Source organism: Crinia signifera, chromosome 6, assembly GCF_055691185.1.
Source record: "Crinia signifera chromosome 6, ASM5569118v1, whole genome shotgun sequence".
Taxonomy (NCBI): Eukaryota; Metazoa; Chordata; class Amphibia; order Anura; family Myobatrachidae; genus Crinia; species Crinia signifera.
In genome coordinates, this window is record NC_139222.1 from 8,517,649 (window position 1) to 8,537,857 (window position 20,209).

Genomic DNA, 20,209 nt, shown 5'->3' on the forward strand with positions numbered 1-20,209 from the left:
CATCGATGTAAATAACTCCAACAATCACAGATAAACAAACCGAATAGAAGAAAAAAAACCACAATGGGACTAATAGCTCTGATAGTACAACATGTTGAAAATATCACATACTGTAATGGTAAGTACTGTATAAAACAGAAAGAAAGAAATTAAATCAGCCATATATACATATTGCTTTAAGGATACATAGCTTCAAATCTTCCAATTTTCAAGTTTTCCAAATCCTAGAAAAGGAGGCGGAAGCTACGTCCGTATCCCGCGTCCTGGTAACAAACAATGAGTTAACAGGATCAGCAACCTCAAAGTCTTCCTGTAACAGGGGAGGCACATTTGCCAATGGGGTAGTAAAACCAGTAACGTCAGGCATTCTGAAAGTGTATACAGTATACACAAGTCACTAAGTGAACAAAAAATAATATAGGATAACATCAAAATGAATAGTGTACCAGAAAGAGCAATGTACTAAAGCAGACAGTGAATCCAATTCAATGCACTAATACAATACGCCACTAGGCGGTGCTGTTGCTGTGCCACTAAACGAATTCACCTGAACAATACATAGCAAAGTCTATTAAATAACTTTATAGCCTTCGATAGTGTATAGCGATCAGCAGGCTCTTCCTCCAGGTGAGTAAGGAGAAGTAACACTGGGTTCAGAGGAATCCTCGCTGCTTAATCTACACAATACTGCATAGCTTGCCCCCCCCTGAGGAGCCCGTGAAGTGGAGGATTAAAGCGCACAGCAACCACTTACTCCCTACAGACTGTGCACCATCTTTTTGCTGTTTATCCAGATTATCCAATGTGAACCATCGAGGTAGGGGGACAAGCTAGCCCACACTTCCACAGACAATATCATGCTCCACAAAAGAGCTGTTATCATTAATCCCTTTTTTCCCCCCACAAGTGCCATCTTTTGTATATTCAGCAATGACTTCTGTGTAAAACATTTCCCACACTCAGAACATGAAAAGGGATTCTCACTTGTGTTTTATTTGATGATAAACAAGAATGGATTTATGTGCAAAACGTTTTCCACACTCAGAACATGAAAAGGGCTTCTCACCTGTGTGACTTCTCTGATGTTTTTCACAAAAGTCATTGCTGGATATACATTTCCCACACTCAGAACTTGAAAATTGCTACTCGCCTGTGTGAATTCTCTGATGGCTAACCAAAGTTTGTTTAGCGATAAAACCTTTCCCACACTCAGAACATGAAAATGGCTTCTCACCTGTGTGAATTCTCTGATGGATAACCAAATTTTGATTAGAGGTAAAACATTTCCCACACTCAGAACATGAAAAGGGCTTCTCACCCGTGTGAATTCTATGATGGGCAACAAGGTTTTGTTTAGTGCTATAACCTTTCCCACACTCAGAACATGAAAAGGGCTTCTCACCCGTGTGACTTCTATGATATACATCCAACGAATACCTCTGTGTAAAACATTTCCCACACTCAGAACATGAAAACAGCTTCTCGCTTGTATGAACCTTCCGATGCACATACAGCGAAGACTTCTGTGTAAAACATTTCCCACACTCAGAACATGAAAATAGCTCATCACTTGTGTGACTTCTCTGATGTATAGCCAGCGATGCTTTCCGTGTAAAACATTTTCCGCAATCAGAGCATGAATATGGCTTCTTACCAGTGTGCGTTTTCAAATGAATGACAAGAGGTGATTTGCACGTAAAACTTTTCCCACACACAGAACACACATAAGGCCCATTGTCTTTGTGAATTTTTTCATGATTATGAAGCTCGGATATGTGTGTGAAACATTTCCCACACTCAGAACATGGAAAAGACTTCTTGTCCGAGTGATGTGGCTGGTGGCTAATATATTTATCCTCCCCTATAGAAACTCTATGAGCTGTACCAAGTGGTACAATGTCTGATGTATCATGCAGAGAGGGACCACAGGATGTATTTGCACTGGGAGGTGCCGGATCTATATGTGGGGTAATGGGGATCTCTCCTGGAGAATTCTGCGTGATGTCATCTTCTATTCCACACTTAGCAGGTAACGGGATATGTTCTGCCGCGGTATTCCCGATGTTCTGTCCATCTGCTGGGAAGAAGTCATTATTAGTAAAGTGAAGATGCTTTATAGTACAGGTTGCGTATCCCTTATGGGAAATGCTTGGGACCAGGAGACTCAGACTACACGGAAGACGGGACAGTAACTGATCTATCAGGAGAGGACGACGACCCAGCAGTCAGGAATGTAGTACGTATATATAAAGGTGCAGCACAGAGCAGGGTGACGGGATGGGACAGAGGGGGTGGTTGACAAGGACAGAACAGCAGCTGTACAAAGCAAAGGGCGGAGCAGCAGACAGAGAGAAGTGGGCAGCACAGAGCAGGGTGACGGGATGGGACAGAGGGGGTGGTGGACAAGGACAGAATAGCAGCAGGGAGGGGCGGCGCTGTACAAAGCAAAGGGCGGAGCAGCAGACAGAGAGAGACGTAGGAAGCACAAAGCAGGGTGACGGGATGGGACAGAGGGGGTGGTGGACAAGAACAGAACAGCAGCAGGGAGGGGCGGCGCTGTACAAAGCAAAGGGCGGAGCAGCAGACAGAGACGTAGGAAGCACAAAGCAGGGTGACGGGATGGGACAGAGGGGGTGGTGGACAAGAACAGAACAGCAGCAGGGAGGGGCGGCGCTGTACAAAGCAAAGGGCGGAGCAGCAGACAGAGAGAGACGTAGGAAGCACAGAGCAGGGTGACAGGATGGGACAGAGGGGGTGGTGGACAAGGACAGAACAGCAGCAGGGAGGGGCGGCGCTGTACAAAGCAAAGGGCGGAGCAGCAGACAGAGACGTAGGAAGCACAAAGCAGGGTGACGGGATGGGACAGAGGGGGTGGTGGACAAGAACAGAACAGCAGCAGGGAGGGGCGGCGCTGTACAAAGCAAAGGGCGGAGCAGCAGACAGAGAGAAGTGGGCAGCACAGAGCAGGGTGACAGGATGGGACAGAGGGGGTGGTGGACAAGAACAGAACAGCAGCTGTACAAAGCAAAGGGCGGAGCAGCAGACAGAGAGAAGTGGGCAGCACAGAGCAGGGTGACGGGATGGGACAGAGGGGGTGGTGGACAAGGACAGAATAGCAGCAGGGAGGGGCGGCGCTGTACAAAGCAAAGGGCGGAGCAGCAGACAGAGAGAGACGTAGGAAGCACAAAGCAGGGTGACGGGATGGGACAGAGGGGGTGGTGGACAAGAACAGAACAGCAGCAGGGAGGGGCGGCGCTGTACAAAGCAAAGGGCGGAGCAGCAGACAGAGAGAGACGTAGGAAGCACAGAGCAGGGTGACGGGATGGGACAGAGGAGGTGGTGGACAAGGACAGAACAGCAGCAGGGAGGGGCGGCGCTGTACAAAGCAAAGGGCGGAGCAGCAGACAGAGAGAAGTGGGCAGCACAGAGCAGGGTGACGGGATGGGACAGAGGGGGTGGTGGACAAGAACAGAACAGCAGCTGTACAAAGCAAAGGGCGGAGCAGCAGACAGAGAGAAGTGGGCAGCACAGAGCAGGGTGACGGGATGGGACAGAGGGGGTGGTGGACAAGGACAGAATAGCAGCAGGGAGGGGCGGCGCTGTACAAAGCAAAGGGCGGAGCAGCAGACAGAGAGAGACGTAGGAAGCACAAAGCAGGGTGACGGGATAGGACAGAGGGGGTGGTGGACAAGAACAGAACAGCAGCAGGGAGGGGCGGCGCTGTACAAAGCAAAGGGCAGAGCAGCAGACAGAGAGAGAGAGACGTAGGAAGCACATAGCAGGGTGATGGGATGGGACAGAGGGGGTGGTGGACAAGAACAGAATAGCAGCAGGGAGGGGCGGCGCTGTACAAAGCAAAGGGCAGAGCAGCAGACAGAGAGAGAGAGACGTAGGAAGCACAGAGCAGGGTGACGGGATGGGACAGAGGGGGTGGTGGACAAGGACAGAACAGCAGCAGGGAGGGGCGGCGCTGTACAAAGCAAAGGGCGGAGCAGCAGACAGAGAGAGACGTAGGAAGCACAAAGCAGGGTGACGGGATGGGACAGAGGGGGTGGTGGACAAGAACAGAACAGCAGCAGGGAGGGGCGGCGCTGTACAAAGCAAAGGGCGGAGCAGCAGACAGAGAGAGACGTAGGAAGCACAGAGCAGGGTGACGGGATGGGACAGAGGGGGTGGTGGACAAGAACAGAACAGCAGCAGGGAGGGGCGGCGCTGTACAAAGCAAAGGGCGGAGCAGCAGACAGAGAGAGACGTAGGAAGCACAAAGCAGGGTGACGGGATGGGACAGAGGGGGTGGTGGACAAGGACAGAACAGCAGCAGGGAGGGGCGGCGCTGTACAAAGCAAAGGGCAGAGCAGCAGACAGAGAGAGACGTAGGAAGCACAGAGCAGGGTGACGGGATGGGACAGAGGGCGTGGCGGACAAGGACAGAACAGCAGCAGGGAGGGGCGGCGCTGTACAAAGCAAAGGGCGGAGCAGCAGACAGAGAGAAGTGGGCAGCACAGAGCAGGGTGATGGGATGGGACAGAGGGCGTGGCGGACAAGGACAGAACAGCAGCAGGGAGGGGCGGCGCTGTACAAAGCAAAGGGCAGAGCAGCAGACAGAGAGAGACGTAGGAAGCACAGAGCAGGGTGACGGGATGGGACAGAGGGGGTGGTGGACAAGGACAGAACAGCAGCAGGGAGGGGCAGCGCTGTACAAAGCAAAGGGCAGAGCAGCAGACAGAGAGAGAGAGACGTAGGAAGCACAGAGCAGGGTGACGGGATGGGACAGAGGGGGTGGTGGACAAGGACAGAACAGCAGCAGGGAGGGGCGGCGCTGTACAAAGCAAAGAGCAGACAGAGAGAAGTGGGCAGCACAGAGCAGGGTGATGGGATGGGACAGAGGGGGTGGCGGACAAGGACAGAACAGCAGCTGTACAAAGCAAAGGGCGGAACAGCAGACAGAGAGAAGTGGGCAGCACAGAGCAGGGTGACGGGATGGGACAGAGGGGGTGGTGGACAAGGACAGAACAGCAGCAGGGAGGGGCGGCGCTGTACAAAGCAAAGGGCGGAGCAGCAGACAGAAGTGGGCAGCACAGAGCAGGATGACGGGATGGGACAGATGGGGTGGCGGACAAGGACAGAACAGCAGCTGTACAAAGCAAAGTGCGGAGCAGCAGACAGAGAGAAGTGGGCAGCACAGAGCAGGATGACGGGATGGGACAGATGGGGTGGCGGACAAGGACAGAACAGCAGCAGGGAGGGGCGGCGCTGTACAAAGCAAAGGACGGAGAAGCAGACAGAGAGAAGTGGGCAGCACAGAGCAGGGTGATGGGATGGGACAGAGGGGGTGGTGGACAAGGACAGAACAGCAGCTGTACAAAGCAAAGGGCGGAGCAGCAGACAGAGAGAAGTGGGCAGCACAGAACAGGGTGATGGGATGGGACAGAGGGGGTGGCAGACAGGGACAGAACAGCAGCAGGGAGGGGCGGCGCTGTACAAAGCAAAGGGCGGAGCAGCAGACAGAGAGAGAAGTGGGTAGCACACTTGGCAGACACGGCGCTGCCCCAGCATATACCGGCTCCCATTACTAGTAGTTTAATAAATAGAAGGTAAGATAGGAAGCGCTTGAGATAAAGAATCTATACATTTATTAAATAAAACACAAACAACGGAAACACAGGACATGGACAAGAATTAAATAGTAAACGCCACAATCCGGTCAGTAACTAACTCTGGGATATCGTCCGCATTGAATTATTTGAAAAGAGCAAATCCTGCCAAATAACGTTCCCAATAAAGGTCTCCAGCATCCCAATTATTCCATCACTTAAAGGCAATAGATCGGACTTCATAGAAGAAATATGATGATCTTTGGCAAAGTAACAGAAGCACGAATCCCATAAACAGCGTCAGTATCTGCAATGCAGCATTATCACACAGGATTCACAGTGTCAGTACCTGCAATGCAGCATTTTCACACAGGATTCACAGCGTCAGTACCTGCAATGCAGCATTATCACACAGGATTCACAGTGTCAGTACGTGCAATGCAGCATTATCACACAGGATTCACAGCATCAGTACGTGCAATGCAGCATTATCACACAGGATTCACAGCGTCAGTACATGCAATGCAGCATTATCACACAGGATTCACAGCGTCAGTACCTGCAATGCAGCATTATCACACAGGATTCACAGCGTCAGTACGTGCAATGCAGCATTATCACACAGGATTCACAGCGTCAGTACGTGCAATGCAGCATTATCACACAGGATTCACAGTGTCAGTACGTGCAATGCAGCATTATCACACAGGATTCACAGTGTCAGTACCTGCAATGCAGCATTATCACACAGGATTCACAGTGTCAGTACATGCAATGCAGCATTATCACACAGGATTCACAGTGTCAGTACATGCAATGCAGCATTATCACACAGGATTCACAGTGTCAGTACCTGCAATGCAGCATTATCACACAGGATTCACAGTGTCAGTACATGCAATGCAGCATTATCACACAGGATTCACAGTGTCAGTACGTGCTGCATTGCAGCATTATCACACAGGATTCACAGCGACAGTACGTTCAATGCAGCATTATCACACAGGATTCACAGTGTCAGTACGTGCAATGCAGCATTATCACACAGGATTCACAGTGTCAGTACGTGCTGCATTGCAGCATTATCACACAGGATTCACAGTGTCAGTACGTGCAATGCAGCATTATCACACAGGATTCACAGTGTCAGTACCTGCAATGCAGCATTATCACACAGGATTCACAGTGTCAGTACCTGCAATGCAGCATTATCACACAGGATTCACAGCATCAGTACGTGCAATGCAGCATTATCACACAGGATTCACAGCGTCAGTACATGCAATGCAGCATTATCACACAGGATTCACAGCGTGAGTACGTGCAATGCAGCATTATCACACAGGATTCACAGCGTCAGTACGTGCAATGCAGCATTATCAAACAGGATTCACAGCGTCAGTACCTGCAATGCAGCATTATCACACAGGATTCACAGTGTCAGTACATGCAATGCAGCATTATCACACAGGATTCACAGCGTCAGTATGTGCAATGCAGCATTATCACACAGGATTCTCAGTGTCAGTACGTACAATGCAGCATTATCACACAGGATTCACAGTGTCAGTACGTGCAATGCAGCATTATCACACAGGATTCACAGTGTCAGTATGTGCAATGCAGCATTATCACACAGGATTCACAGCATCAGTACGTGCAATGCAGCATTATCACACAGGATTCACAGCATCAGTACGTGCAATGCAGCATTATCACACAGGATTCACAGCGTCAGTACCTGCAATGCAGCATTATCACACAGGATTCACAGTGTCAGTACGTGCAATGCAGCATTATCACACAGGATTCACAGCGTCAGTACGTACAATGCAGCATTATCACACAGGATTCACAGCGTCAGTACGTGCAATGCAGCATTATCACACAGGATTCACAGTGTCAGTATGTGCAATGCAGCATTATCACACAGGATTCACAGCGTCAGTACGTACAATGCAGCATTATCACACAGGATTCACAGTGTCAGTAACTGCAATGCAGCATTATCACACAGTATTCACAGTGTCAGTACGTGCAATGCAGCATTATCACACAGGATTCACAGTGTCAGTACATGCAATGCAGCATTATCACACAGGATTCACAGCGTCAGTACCTGCAATGCAGCATTATCACACAGGATTCACAGTGTCAGTACGTACAATGCAGCATTATAACACAGGATTCACAGCATCAGTACGTACAATGCAGCATTATCACACAGGATTCACAGTGTCAGTACCTGCAATGCAGCATTATCACACAGGATTCACAGTGTCAGTACATGCAATGCAGCATTATCACACAGGATTCACAGTGTCAGTACATGCAATGCAGCATTATCACACAGGATTCACAGTGTCAGTACCTGCAATGCAGCATTATCACACAGGATTCACAGTGTCAGTACATGCAATGCAGCATTATCACACAGGATTCACAGTGTCAGTACGTGCTGCATTGCAGCATTATCACACAGGATTCACAGCGACAGTACGTTCAATGCAGCATTATGACACAGGATTCACAGTGTCAGTACGTGCAATGCAGCATTATCACACAGGATTCACAGTGTCAGTACGTGCTGCATTGCAGCATTATCACACAGGATTAACAGTGTCAGTACGTGCAATGCAGCATTATCACACAGGATTCACAGTGTCAGTACCTGCAATGCAGCATTATCACACAGGATTCACAGTGTCAGTACCTGCAATGCAGCATTATCACACAGGATTCACAGCATCAGTACGTGCAATGCAGCATTATCACACAGGATTCACAGCGTCAGTACGTGCAATGCAGCATTATCACACAGGATTCACAGCGTGAGTACGTGCAATGCAGCATTATCACACAGGATTCACAGCGTCAGTACGTGCAATGCAGCATTATCAAACAGGATTCACAGCGTCAGTACCTGCAAAGCAGCATTATCACACAGGATTCACAGTGTCAGTACATGCAATGCAGCATTATCACACAGGATTCACAGCGTCAGTATGTGCAATGCAGCATTATCACACAGGATTCTCAGTGTCAGTACGTACAATGCAGCATTATCACACAGGATTCACAGTGTCAGTACGTGCAATGTAGCATTATCACACAGGATTCACAGTGTCAGTACGTGCAATGCAGCATTATCACACAGGATTCACAGTGTCAGTATGTGCAATGCAGCATTATCACACAGGATTCACAGCATCAGTACGTGCAATGCAGCATTATCACACAGGATTCACAGCATCAGTACGTGCAATGCAGCATTATCACACAGGATTCACAGCGTCAGTACCTGCAATGCAGCATTATCACACAGGATTCACAGTGTCAGTACGTGCAATGCAGCATTATCACACAGGATTCACAGCGTCAGTACGTACAATGCAGCATTATCACACAGGATTCACAGCGTCAGTACGTGCAATGCAGCATTATCACACAGGATTCACAGTGTCAGTATGTGCAATGCAGCATTATCACACAGGATTCACAGCGTCAGTACGTACAATGCAGCATTATCACACAGGATTCACAGTGTCAGTAACTGCAATGCAGCATTATCACACAGTATTCACAGCGTCAGTACGTGCCATGCAGCATTATCACACAGGATTCACAGTGTCAGTACGTGCAATGCAGCATTATCACACAGGATTCACAGTGTCAGTAACTGCAATGCAGCATTATCACACAGGATTCACAGTGTCAGTACCTGCAATGCAGCATTATCACACATGATTCACAGCGTCAGTACGTGCAATGCAGCATTATCACACAGGATTCACAGTGTCAGTACGTGCAATGCAGCATTATCACACAGGATTCACAGAGTCAGTACGTGCAATGCAGCATTATCACACAGGATTCACAGCGTCAGTACGTGCCATGCAGCATTATCACACAGTATTCACAGCGTCAGTACGTGCAATTCAGCATTATCACACAGGATTCACAGCGTCAGTACGTGCAAAGCAGCATTATCACACAGGATTCACAGCGTCAGTACGTGCAAAGCAGCATTATCACACAGGATTCACAGTGTCAGTACCTGCAATGCAGCATTATCACACAGGATTCACAGTGTCAGTACCTGCAATGCAGCATTATCACACAGGATTCACAGCGACAGTACCTGCAATGCAGCATTATCACACAGGATTCACAGTCTCAGTACATGCAATGCAGCATTATCACACAGGATTCACAGTGTCAGTACATGCAATGCAGCATTATCACACAGGATTCACAGCGTCAGTACCTGCAATGCAGCATTATCACACAGGATTCACAGCGTCAGTACATGCAATGCAGCATTATCACACAGGATTCACAGCGTCAGTACATGCAATGCAGCATTATCACACAGGATTCACAGCGACAGTACCTGCAATGCAGCATTATCACACAGGATTCACAGCGACAGTACCTGCAATGCAGCATTATCACACAGGATTCACAGTGTCAGTACCTGCAATGCAGCATTATCACACAGGATTCACAGTGTCAGTACCTGCAATGCAGCATTATCACACAGGATTCACAGCGACAGTACCTGCAATGCAGCATTATCACACAGGATTCACAGTCTCAGTACATGCAATGCAGCATTATCACACAGGATTCACAGCGTCAGTACATGCAATGCAGCATTATCACACAGGATTCACAGCGTCAGTACCTGCAATGCAGCATTATCACACAGGATTCACAGCGTCAGTACATGCAATGCAGCATTATCACACAGGATTCACAGCGTCAGTACATGCAATGCAGCATTATCACACAGGATTCACAGCGTCAGTACATGCAATGCAGCATTATCACACAGGATTCACAGCGTCAGTACCTGCAATGCAGCATTATCACACAGGATTCACAGTGTCAGTACATGCAATGCAGCATTATCACACAGGATTCACAGTGTCAGTACGTACAATGCAGCATTATCACACAGGATTCACAGTGTCAGTACCTGCAATGCAGCATTATCACACAGGATTCACAGTGTCAGTACGTGCAATGCAGCATTATCACACAGGATTCACAGTGTCAGTACGTGCAATGCAGCATTATCACACAGGATTCAGTGTCAGTACCTGCAATGCAGCATTATCACACAGGATTCACAGCGTCAGTACGTGCAATGCAGCATTATCACACAGGATTCACAGCGTCAGTACATGCAATGCAGCATTATCACACAGGATTCACAGCGTCAGTACATGCAATGCAGCATTATCACACAGGATTCACAGCGTCAGTACATGCAATGCAGCATTATCACACAGGATTCACAGCGTCAGTACGTGCCATGCAGCATTATCACACAGTATTCACAGCGTCAGTACGTGCAATTCAGCATTATCACACAGGATTCACAGCGTCAGTACGTGCAAAGCAGCATTATCACACAGGATTCACAGCGACAGTACCTGCAATGCAGCATTATCACACAGGATTCACAGTGTCAGTACCTGCAATGCAGCATTATCACACAGGATTCACAGTGTCAGTACCTGCAATGCAGCATTATCACACAGGATTCACAGCGACAGTACCTGCAATGCAGCATTATCACACAGGATTCACAGTCTCAGTACATGCAATGCAGCATTATCACACAGGATTCACAGTGTCAGTACATGCAATGCAGCATTATCACACAGGATTCACAGCGTCAGTACCTGCAATGCAGCATTATCACACAGGATTCACAGCGTCAGTACATGCAATGCAGCATTATCACACAGGATTCACAGCGTCAGTACATGCAATGCAGCATTATCACACAGGATTCACAGCGACAGTACCTGCAATGCAGCATTATCACACAGGATTCACAGTGTCAGTACCTGCAATGCAGCATTATCACACAGGATTCACAGTGTCAGTACCTGCAATGCAGCATTATCACACAGGATTCACAGCGACAGTACCTGCAATGCAGCATTATCACACAGGATTCACAGTCTCAGTACATGCAATGCAGCATTATCACACAGGATTCACAGCGTCAGTACATGCAATGCAGCATTATCACACAGGATTCACAGCGTCAGTACCTGCAATGCAGCATTATCACACAGGATTCACAGCGTCAGTACATGCAATGCAGCATTATCACACAGGATTCACAGTGTCAGTACGTGCAATGCAGCATTATCACACAGGATTCACAGTGTCAGTACCTGCAATGCAGCATTATCACACAGGATTCACAGCGTCAGTACATGCAATGCAGCATTATCACACAGGATTCACAGCGTCAGTACATGCAATGCAGCATTATCACACAGGATTCACAGCATCAGTACCTGCAATGCAGCATTATCACACAGGATTCACAGCGTCAGTACGTGCAATGCAGCATTATCACACAGGATTCACAGTGTCAGTACGTGCAATGCAGCATTATCACACAGGATTCACAGTGTCAGTACCTGCAATGCAGCATTATCACACAGGATTCACAGCGTCAGTACGTGCAAAGCAGCATTATCACACAGGATTCACAGTGTCAGTACGTGCAATGCAGCATTATCACACAGGATTCACAGCGTCAGTACGTGCAATGCAGCATTATCACACAGTATTCACAGCGTCAGTACGTGCAATGCAGCATTATCACACAGGATTCACAGCGTCAGTACCTGCAATGCAGCATTATCACACAGGATTCACAGCGTCAGTACCTGCAATGCAGCATTATCACACAGGATTCACAGCGTCAGTACCTGCAATGCAGCATTATCACACAGGATTCACAGCGTCAGTACCTGTAATGCAGCATTATCACACAGGATTCACAGCGTCAGTACGTGCAATGCAGCATTATCACACAGGATTCACAGCGTCAGTACCTGCAATGCAGCATTATCACACAGGATTCAGTGTCAGTACATGCAATGCAGCATTATCACACAGGATTCACAGTGACAGTACATGCAATGCAGCATTATCACACAGGATTCACAGCGTCAGTACGTGCAATGCAGCATTATCACACAGGATTCACAGTGTCAGTACCTGCAATGCAGCATTATCACACAGGATTCACAGTGTCAGTACATGCAATGCAGCATTATCACACAGGATTCACAGCGTCAGTACGTGCAATGCAGCATTATCACACAGGATTCACAGTGTCAGTACCTGCAATGCAGCATTATCACACAGGATTCACAGCGTCAGTACGTGCAATGCAGCATTATCACACAGGATTCACAGCATCAGTACGTGCAATGCAGCATTATCACACAGGATTCAGTGTCAGTACATGCAATGCAGCATTATCACACAGGATTCACAGTGACAGTACATGCAATGCAGCATTATCACACAGGATTCACAGCGTCAGTACGTGCAATGCAGCATTATCACACAGGATTCACAGTGTCAGTACCTGCAATGCAGCATTATTACACAGGATTCACAGTGTCAGTACATGCAATGCAGCATTATCACACAGGATTCACAGCGTCAGTACGTGCAATGCAGCATTATCACACAGGATTCACAGTGTCAGTACCTGCAATGCAGCATTATCACACAGGATTCACAGTGTCAGTACCTGCAATGCAGCATTATCACACAGGATTCACAGCGTCAGTACCTGCAATGCAGCATTATCAGGATTCACAGAGAGAAGCGATATGCAGTAGGCTGGGGGGAATCGGTACATCTCTCAGTCCAGACTTAGGTCTACAGTCATTAGGTCGACCTCGGAAAGTCGACTGGCCCCAAGGTCGACAGGGTTAAAGGCCGACATGGGTCAAGGTCGACATGGGTCAAGGTCGACATGATTTTTTCCACTGTTTTTTTTACCCGAATGTCGACACAGTCAACATGGACACAGTTGGAGTTGAACCGCAGCCCCTCGCATCGCTCGCAATGCTTCGGGCACAGTGCCTCGCTACGCTCGGCACACTATTTTATTCTCCCACCACGCCCTAGTGGATGGTAGGGCATGAAATACCGCCTGTCGGCACATGTCGGCTCAAAAAACAGTGAAAAACTCATGTCGACCTAATGACTGTCAACCTAAAACCATGTCGACCTTTAATCATGTCCACCTTGACCCATGTCGACCTTTAACCTTCCGGGGTCGACCTAAGTCTGGTATGACAGGTGACGGGGCGAAGGGGGGGGGGGGGCGGTCAGCAGGACTGGGTAGCACTGGAGGAAACCCAGCAGATAGAGCGCAATAGGCACAGGGGTTCTTGACAAACAAACTACCCTCTGGGAGTGCGCACACACAGGGCACACACAGCGCACACACAGGGCACACACAGCGCACACACAGGGCACACACAGGGCAGTCCCAGATTTACACCAGGAATATACATAAAATAAATATACAACAAGGCTGCCCCGTTTTATGTGTCCATGTTGCCAGGGTCCTGTTGAACAGATATTGATAGCAAACTATAATAAAGGCCCTGTAGTAACGGGACAGGTATATTATCTCACAGCCCCTCACTGACCACCGCTGTCTCTGTAATTACAATAGGTACGTGCAGCAGGGCACAGGACAGGTTACAGACAATACTGTCATTACTAAGAATTATCTGTCCTATGGATCTTATAATATAAAATCTTCTTCTTACCCAGTGATGTGAGGGGTCGGTGATTCTCCATCATCACGTCCTTGTACAGATCCCTGTGTTCCTCTATATACTCCCACTCCTCCATGGAGAGATAGACAGTGACATCCTCACACCTTATAGGAACCTGACACACACAAGGATACAGTCATCACCCAAACATATCCCCCGGTGTTACTGTATAACGTCCCATTCCCAGCAGTCACCTCTCCGGTCACATCCCCCCCGGTGTTACTGTATAATGTCCCATTCCCAGCAGTCACCTCTCCTGTCACATCCCCCGGTGTTACTGTATAACGTCCCATTCCCAGCAGTCACCTCTCCAGTCACATCCCCTGGTGTTACTGTATAACATCCCATCCCCAGCAGTCACCTCTCCAGTCACATCCCCCGGTGTTACTGTATAACGTCACATTCCCAGCAGTCACCTCTCTGGTCACATTCCCCGGTGTTACTGTATAACATCCCATTCCCAGCAGTCACCTCTCCGGTCACATCCCCCGGTGTTACTGTATAATGTCCCATTCCCAGCAGTCACCTCTCCGGTCACATCCCCCGGTGTTACTGTATAACGTCCCATTCCCAGCAGTCACCTCTCCAGTCACATCCCCCGGTGTTACTGTATAATGTCCCATTCCCAGCAGTCACCTCTCCGGTCACACCCCTCGGTGTTACTGTATAACGTCCCATTCCCAGCAGTCACCTCTCCGGTCACATCCCCCGGTGTTACTGTATAACATCCCATTCCCAGCAGTCACCTCTCCAGTCACATCCCCCGGTGTTACTGTATAACGTCCCATTCCCAGCAGTCACCTCTCCGGTCACATCCCCCGGTGTTACTGTATAACGTCCCATTCCCAGCAGTCACCTCTACGGTCACATCCCCCGGTGTCACTGTATAACGTCCCATTCCCAGCAGTCACCTCTCCGGTCACATCCCCGGTGTTACTGTATAACGTCCCATTCCCAGCAGTCACCTCTCCGGTCACATCCCCCGGTGTTACTGTATAACGTCCCATTCCCAGCAGTCACCTCTCCGGTCACATACCCCGGTGTTACTGTATAACGTCCCATTCCCAGCAGTCACCTCTCCGGTCACATCCCCCGGTGTTACTGTATAACGTCCCATTCCCAGCAGTCACCTCTCCGGTCACATACCCCGGTGTTACTGTATAACGTCCCATTCCCAGCAGTCACCTCTCCGGTCACATCCCCCGGTGTTACTGTATAACGTCCCATTCCCAGCAGTCACCTCTCCGGTCACATCCCCCGGTGTTACTGTATAACGTCCCATTCCCAGCAGTCGCCTCTCAGGTCACATTCCCCGGTGTTACTGTATAACGTCCCATTCCCAGCAGTCGCCTCTCCGGTCACATTCCCCGGTGTTACTGTATAACGTCCCATTCCCAGCAGTCACCTCTCCGGTCACATCCCCCGGTGTTACTGTATAACGTCCCATTCCCAGCAGTCACCTCTCCGGTCACATCCCCGGTGTTACTGTATAACGTCCCATTCCCAGCAGTCACCTCTCCGGTCACATCCCCCGGTGTTACTGTATAACGTCCCATTCCCAGCAGTCACCTCTCCGGTCACACCCCCGGTGTTACTGTATAACGTCCCATTCCCAGCAGTCACCTCTCCGTTCACACCCCCGTTGTTACTGTATAACGTCCCATTCCCAGCAGTCACCTCTCCGGTCACACCCCCGGTGTTACTGTATAACGTCCCATCCCCAGCAGTCACCTCTCCTGTCACATCCCCCGGTGTTACTGTATAACGTCCCATTCCCAGCAGTCACCTCTCCGGTCACATCCCCTGGTGTTACTGTATAACATCCCATCCCCAGCAGTCACCTCTCCGGTCACATCCCCCGGTGTTACTGTATAACGCCCCATTCCCAGCAGTCACCTCTCCGGTCAGCAGCTGAATGATCTTGTTGGTGAGTTCAAGGATCTTCTGGTCATTGTGCCTCTCATGTATCAGTGAGTGAGGTGGTGGCACCAGGATGGGGCTCTGGGTCCTGCTCAGTCTTTTGGACATACGGGGTCGGCTTCTGTATGACACACGCTCCCCAGCTTTTTTCTTCACTACTATTTGATCCTGTGTATTAAGAGACAGTATAGTTATAGAGATAAGAGTGATGTCACTGTGACGCTCCCAGACCCCGTCACCTCCCCGGTCAGGTCCCTGTGTCAGTTATAGAGATAAGAGTGATGTCACTGTGACGCATCCAGACCCCCTCACCTCCCCAGTCAGGTCCCTGTGTCAGTTATAGAGATAAGAGTGATGTCGCTGTGGCGTTCCCAGACCCCCTCACCTCCTCAGTCAGGTCCCTGTGTCAGTAATAGAGATAAGAGTGAGGTCACTGGGGCGCCCCCAGACCCCCTCACCTCCCCGGTCAGGTCCCTGTGTCAGTAATAGAGATAAGAGTGATGTCACTGTGACGCCCCCAGACCCCCTCACCTCCCCGGTCAGGTCCCTGTGTCAGTAATAGAGATAAGAGTGATGTCACTGTGACGCTCCCAGACCCCCTCACCTCCCCGGTCAGGTCCCTGTGTCAGTAATAGAGATAAGAGTGATGTCACTGTGACGCTCCCAGACCCCCTCACCTCCCCGGTCAGGTCCCTGTGTCAGTAATAGAGATAAGAGTGATGTCACTGTGACGCTCCCAGACCCCCTCACCTCCCCGGTCAGGTCCCTGTGTCAGTAATAGAGATAAAAGTGATGTCACTGGGGCGCCCCCAGACCCCTCACCTCCTCAGTCAGGTCCCTGTGTCAGTAATAGAGATAAGAGTGATGTCACTGTGACGCTCCCAGACCCACTCACCTCCCCAGTCAGGTCCCTGTGTCAGTAATAGAGATAAGAGTGATGTCACTGTGACGTTCCCAGACTCCCTCACATCCCCAGTCAGGTCCCTGTGTCAGTAATAGAGATAAGAGTGATGTCACTGTGACGCTCCCAGACCCCCTCACCTCCCCGGTCAGGTCCCTGTGTCAGTAATAGAGATAAGAGTGATGTCACTGTGACGCTCCCAGACCCCCTCACCTCCCCGGTCAGGTCCCTGTGTCAGTAATAGAGATAAAAGTGATGTCACTGGGGCGCCCCCAGACCCCTCACCTCCTCAGTCAGGTCCCTGTGTCAGTAATAGAGATAAGAGTGATGTCACTGTGACGCTCCCAGACCCACTCACCTCCCCAGTCAGGTCCCTGTGTCAGTAATAGAGATAAGAGTGATGTCACTGTGACGTTCCCAGACTCCCTCACATCCCCAGTCAGGTCCCTGTGTCAGTAATAGAGATAAGAGTGATGTCACTGTGACGCTCCCAGACCCCCTCACCTCCCCAGTCAGGTCCCTGTGTCAGTAATAGAGATAAGAGTGATGTCACTGTGACGCTCCCAGACCCCCTCACCTCCCCGGTCAGGTCCCTGTGTCAGTAATAGAGATAAGAGTGATGTCACTGTGACGCTCCCAGACCCCCTCACCTCCCCGGTCAGGTCCCTGTGTCAGTGATAGAGATAAGAGTGATGTCACTGTGACCTCACCTCCCCGGTCAGCAGGTAGATGATCTCCATGGTGAGGTGTAATATCCTCTCAGTCATGTGACTCCTGTCCTGGTCCATTTTCGGGGACTCCATACTAGTCGAGTGTTACATTCACGTGACTTCCAATAAAGCCTATTCAGTTACACAGAGCTCAACTACCTGGGAATAAATAGAATAATGACTCCACAGAGCAGACATCCAACATTAACATTCCGTGGACAGATCGCTTTATTCTTCATGGGTCATATATATTTATATATGAGAGTACAGAGGTGTGTATTCTGAGTGTCTGCACTATACAGTTCACCCGCAGAACCGAACCCACACAGTGTGTACCCAGCGGCCCACATTGCCCCTTGAGCCCCAATATATTCCTTGGAAAAGAAAGAATGTGCCAGCTCTGGCTGAAATCGTGCAAGAGGATTCATAATAATAACAGTTTATTAATTAATATTAAAACTTAGTATAAAATATAATATAACAATAATGAATATAATCCGGGGTCTCCCCAAAATTCACAAATCCCTCACATCACCACCAGGGTATCCCATTGTATCAGATATTAATTCCCTCACGGCAAATTTGTCCCATTACGTTGACCATTTTCTTCAACCTTTCTCCTTGAAGTCCTACATTAGAGACAGCACAGATGTCGTAACTAGAATAGAATCTATGGCATGGAGAGAAGGGTATGCCTTCCTTACACTCCATGTAACTGCACTTTATACCCACATCCAACATAAATTGAGATGTGAGGTAATAGAGAGAAGATCAATTCAAGGTTTAATATAAGAATTTTTTTTAGAGAGTATTGAATATATATTGGCACACAATTATTTTATTTTTCATGACACTTATTATTTACAAATATTGGGAACCGCCATGGGGACCAGGTTCGCACCAAGTTACGCCAACCTATACGTGGGTGAAGTGGAGGAGACCCATGTGTGGGGAGGTGGACAGGGGAGGGGCACAAGCCTGGTCTTCTATGGCCGTTACATAGATTATCTCATTTTAATTTGGGATGGGGGACTCTTCTTCTGCTACAGTTTGTTCAGTCACTTAATTCTAATTCCTATCATTTATCTTTCGCACACACTTACGATTTAAGATCTGTCAACTTTCTAGATGTGAACCTCGACGTTTGCGACAATGAAATTATCACATCAAATTTTGTTAAATACAAACTCATACATTTCAAAAGTGCTCATGAGGCACCATGGAAATTAAATGTAACCCAAGGGTCAACTCTTGCGCCTTAGGCGCAATTGTACGAACACTCAGACTTTTGTAGAACAGGCTCAAGAGCTATTAGAATCTTTTGGAGAAAAAGAATATCCTAGAGAATTTTATGGATAAAGCCTACATAGATGTACTCAAAATGAATAGAAGAGACCTTTTAGTTCCCCAAGAAAAAGAAAAACGAGTAGGGGAGATAGAGATTCATAAGCGATTACAAAGATTGTGCGCAAGAGAACAAAACTTTAAAAACAATACTGGCTCCCAGACATCTAAAAAAAGAAGTATATAATCGAATCAAAACTAATCTTGGCTTATTGATAGGCCTAATGGTATGTAAAGATGCGAAGAGACAAGGCGCACTATGTGTACATACATACCACGAGGACGCGCGTCAGTTACTATTTCGGCATCAGAAAAACCCAACAGACCATTTATGAACCGCGACTCAGATGATGTGATCTATTTATTAAGGTGTGGTTGCAATTTATCATTTATTGGATGGACCACAAGAGCGTTACATGTCCGATTATGGAACACCGTCGCAAATTTTAAAAGGTTTTTTTTTGTGCATATCGTATCTCTCCATTTCAAATTCTGAAAACCTTATCAATTGTAGTCTTTTTATATATATATATATATATATATATATATATATATATATATATATATATATAGTAAGACCATGAGTCTGAAGCTGCACACACAGTACCAAAAATAGGGGAGTGCTGAAGCTCACAAAAATGGTATAATACAAAAATGCATTAAAGAGCCAGCAGCATCAAAGTGAAAAAACGTTTTATTTAGGCATATAAAGTGCAAATCGGTTCATTAAAAAAGAGGGAGCGTCTACTTAGCATAATGATGGGATCACAGACATCCTCAGAACGCAATCCCTCAGATAATCAGTCATGCCGCTCGACAGGCTGTTTCGGTGCCAGAATGCACCTTAGTCATGAGTTAAATGTCCTCCGGGCTTTGCAGGGTGGCTTACGTGACCTGAGGACATAGCGTTGATCGGTAACCAGAGATAGAGTGAAAGTATGACGTCCCGCAGGTCACGTGGTGCGGATACATCCCCCGGGCTCCGTAGACTAGTGACACAAATGATTTCGGGACGTTGCGTAGCTCGGCAACTGACGACATACTAACAACATGATTCCCCGCCGATCAGGTGTGCGGGCATGTGATCGGGAAGGGAGGGATGTTGTCGAGCAACTC

General features: G+C 48.4%; 1 protein-coding gene across 4 annotated transcripts in view; it reads right to left on the bottom strand.

The window, feature by feature from the left end:
* LOC146009972 (uncharacterized) overlaps positions 1-20,209 on the bottom strand; it is a 25,546-nt gene continuing 5,337 nt past the window's right edge. For 2 of the 4 annotated variants that reach the window (XM_083150671.1, XM_083150669.1), the window contains exons 2-5: positions 17,750-17,908; positions 16,115-16,306; positions 14,210-14,333; positions 1-2,077 (exon numbers count right to left, since the gene is read on the bottom strand). In XM_083150671.1, the coding sequence (XP_083006797.1) occupies positions 1,143-2,077; positions 14,210-14,333; positions 16,115-16,306; positions 17,750-17,842 (1,344 nt within the window). In that variant the 5' untranslated portion in view covers positions 17,843-17,908 and the 3' untranslated portion in view covers positions 1-1,142. The remainder of the gene's footprint in view (positions 2,078-14,209; positions 14,334-16,114; positions 16,307-17,749; positions 17,909-20,209) is intronic. The other 2 variants (XM_083150670.1, XM_083150672.1) reach the window with 2 other exon arrangements.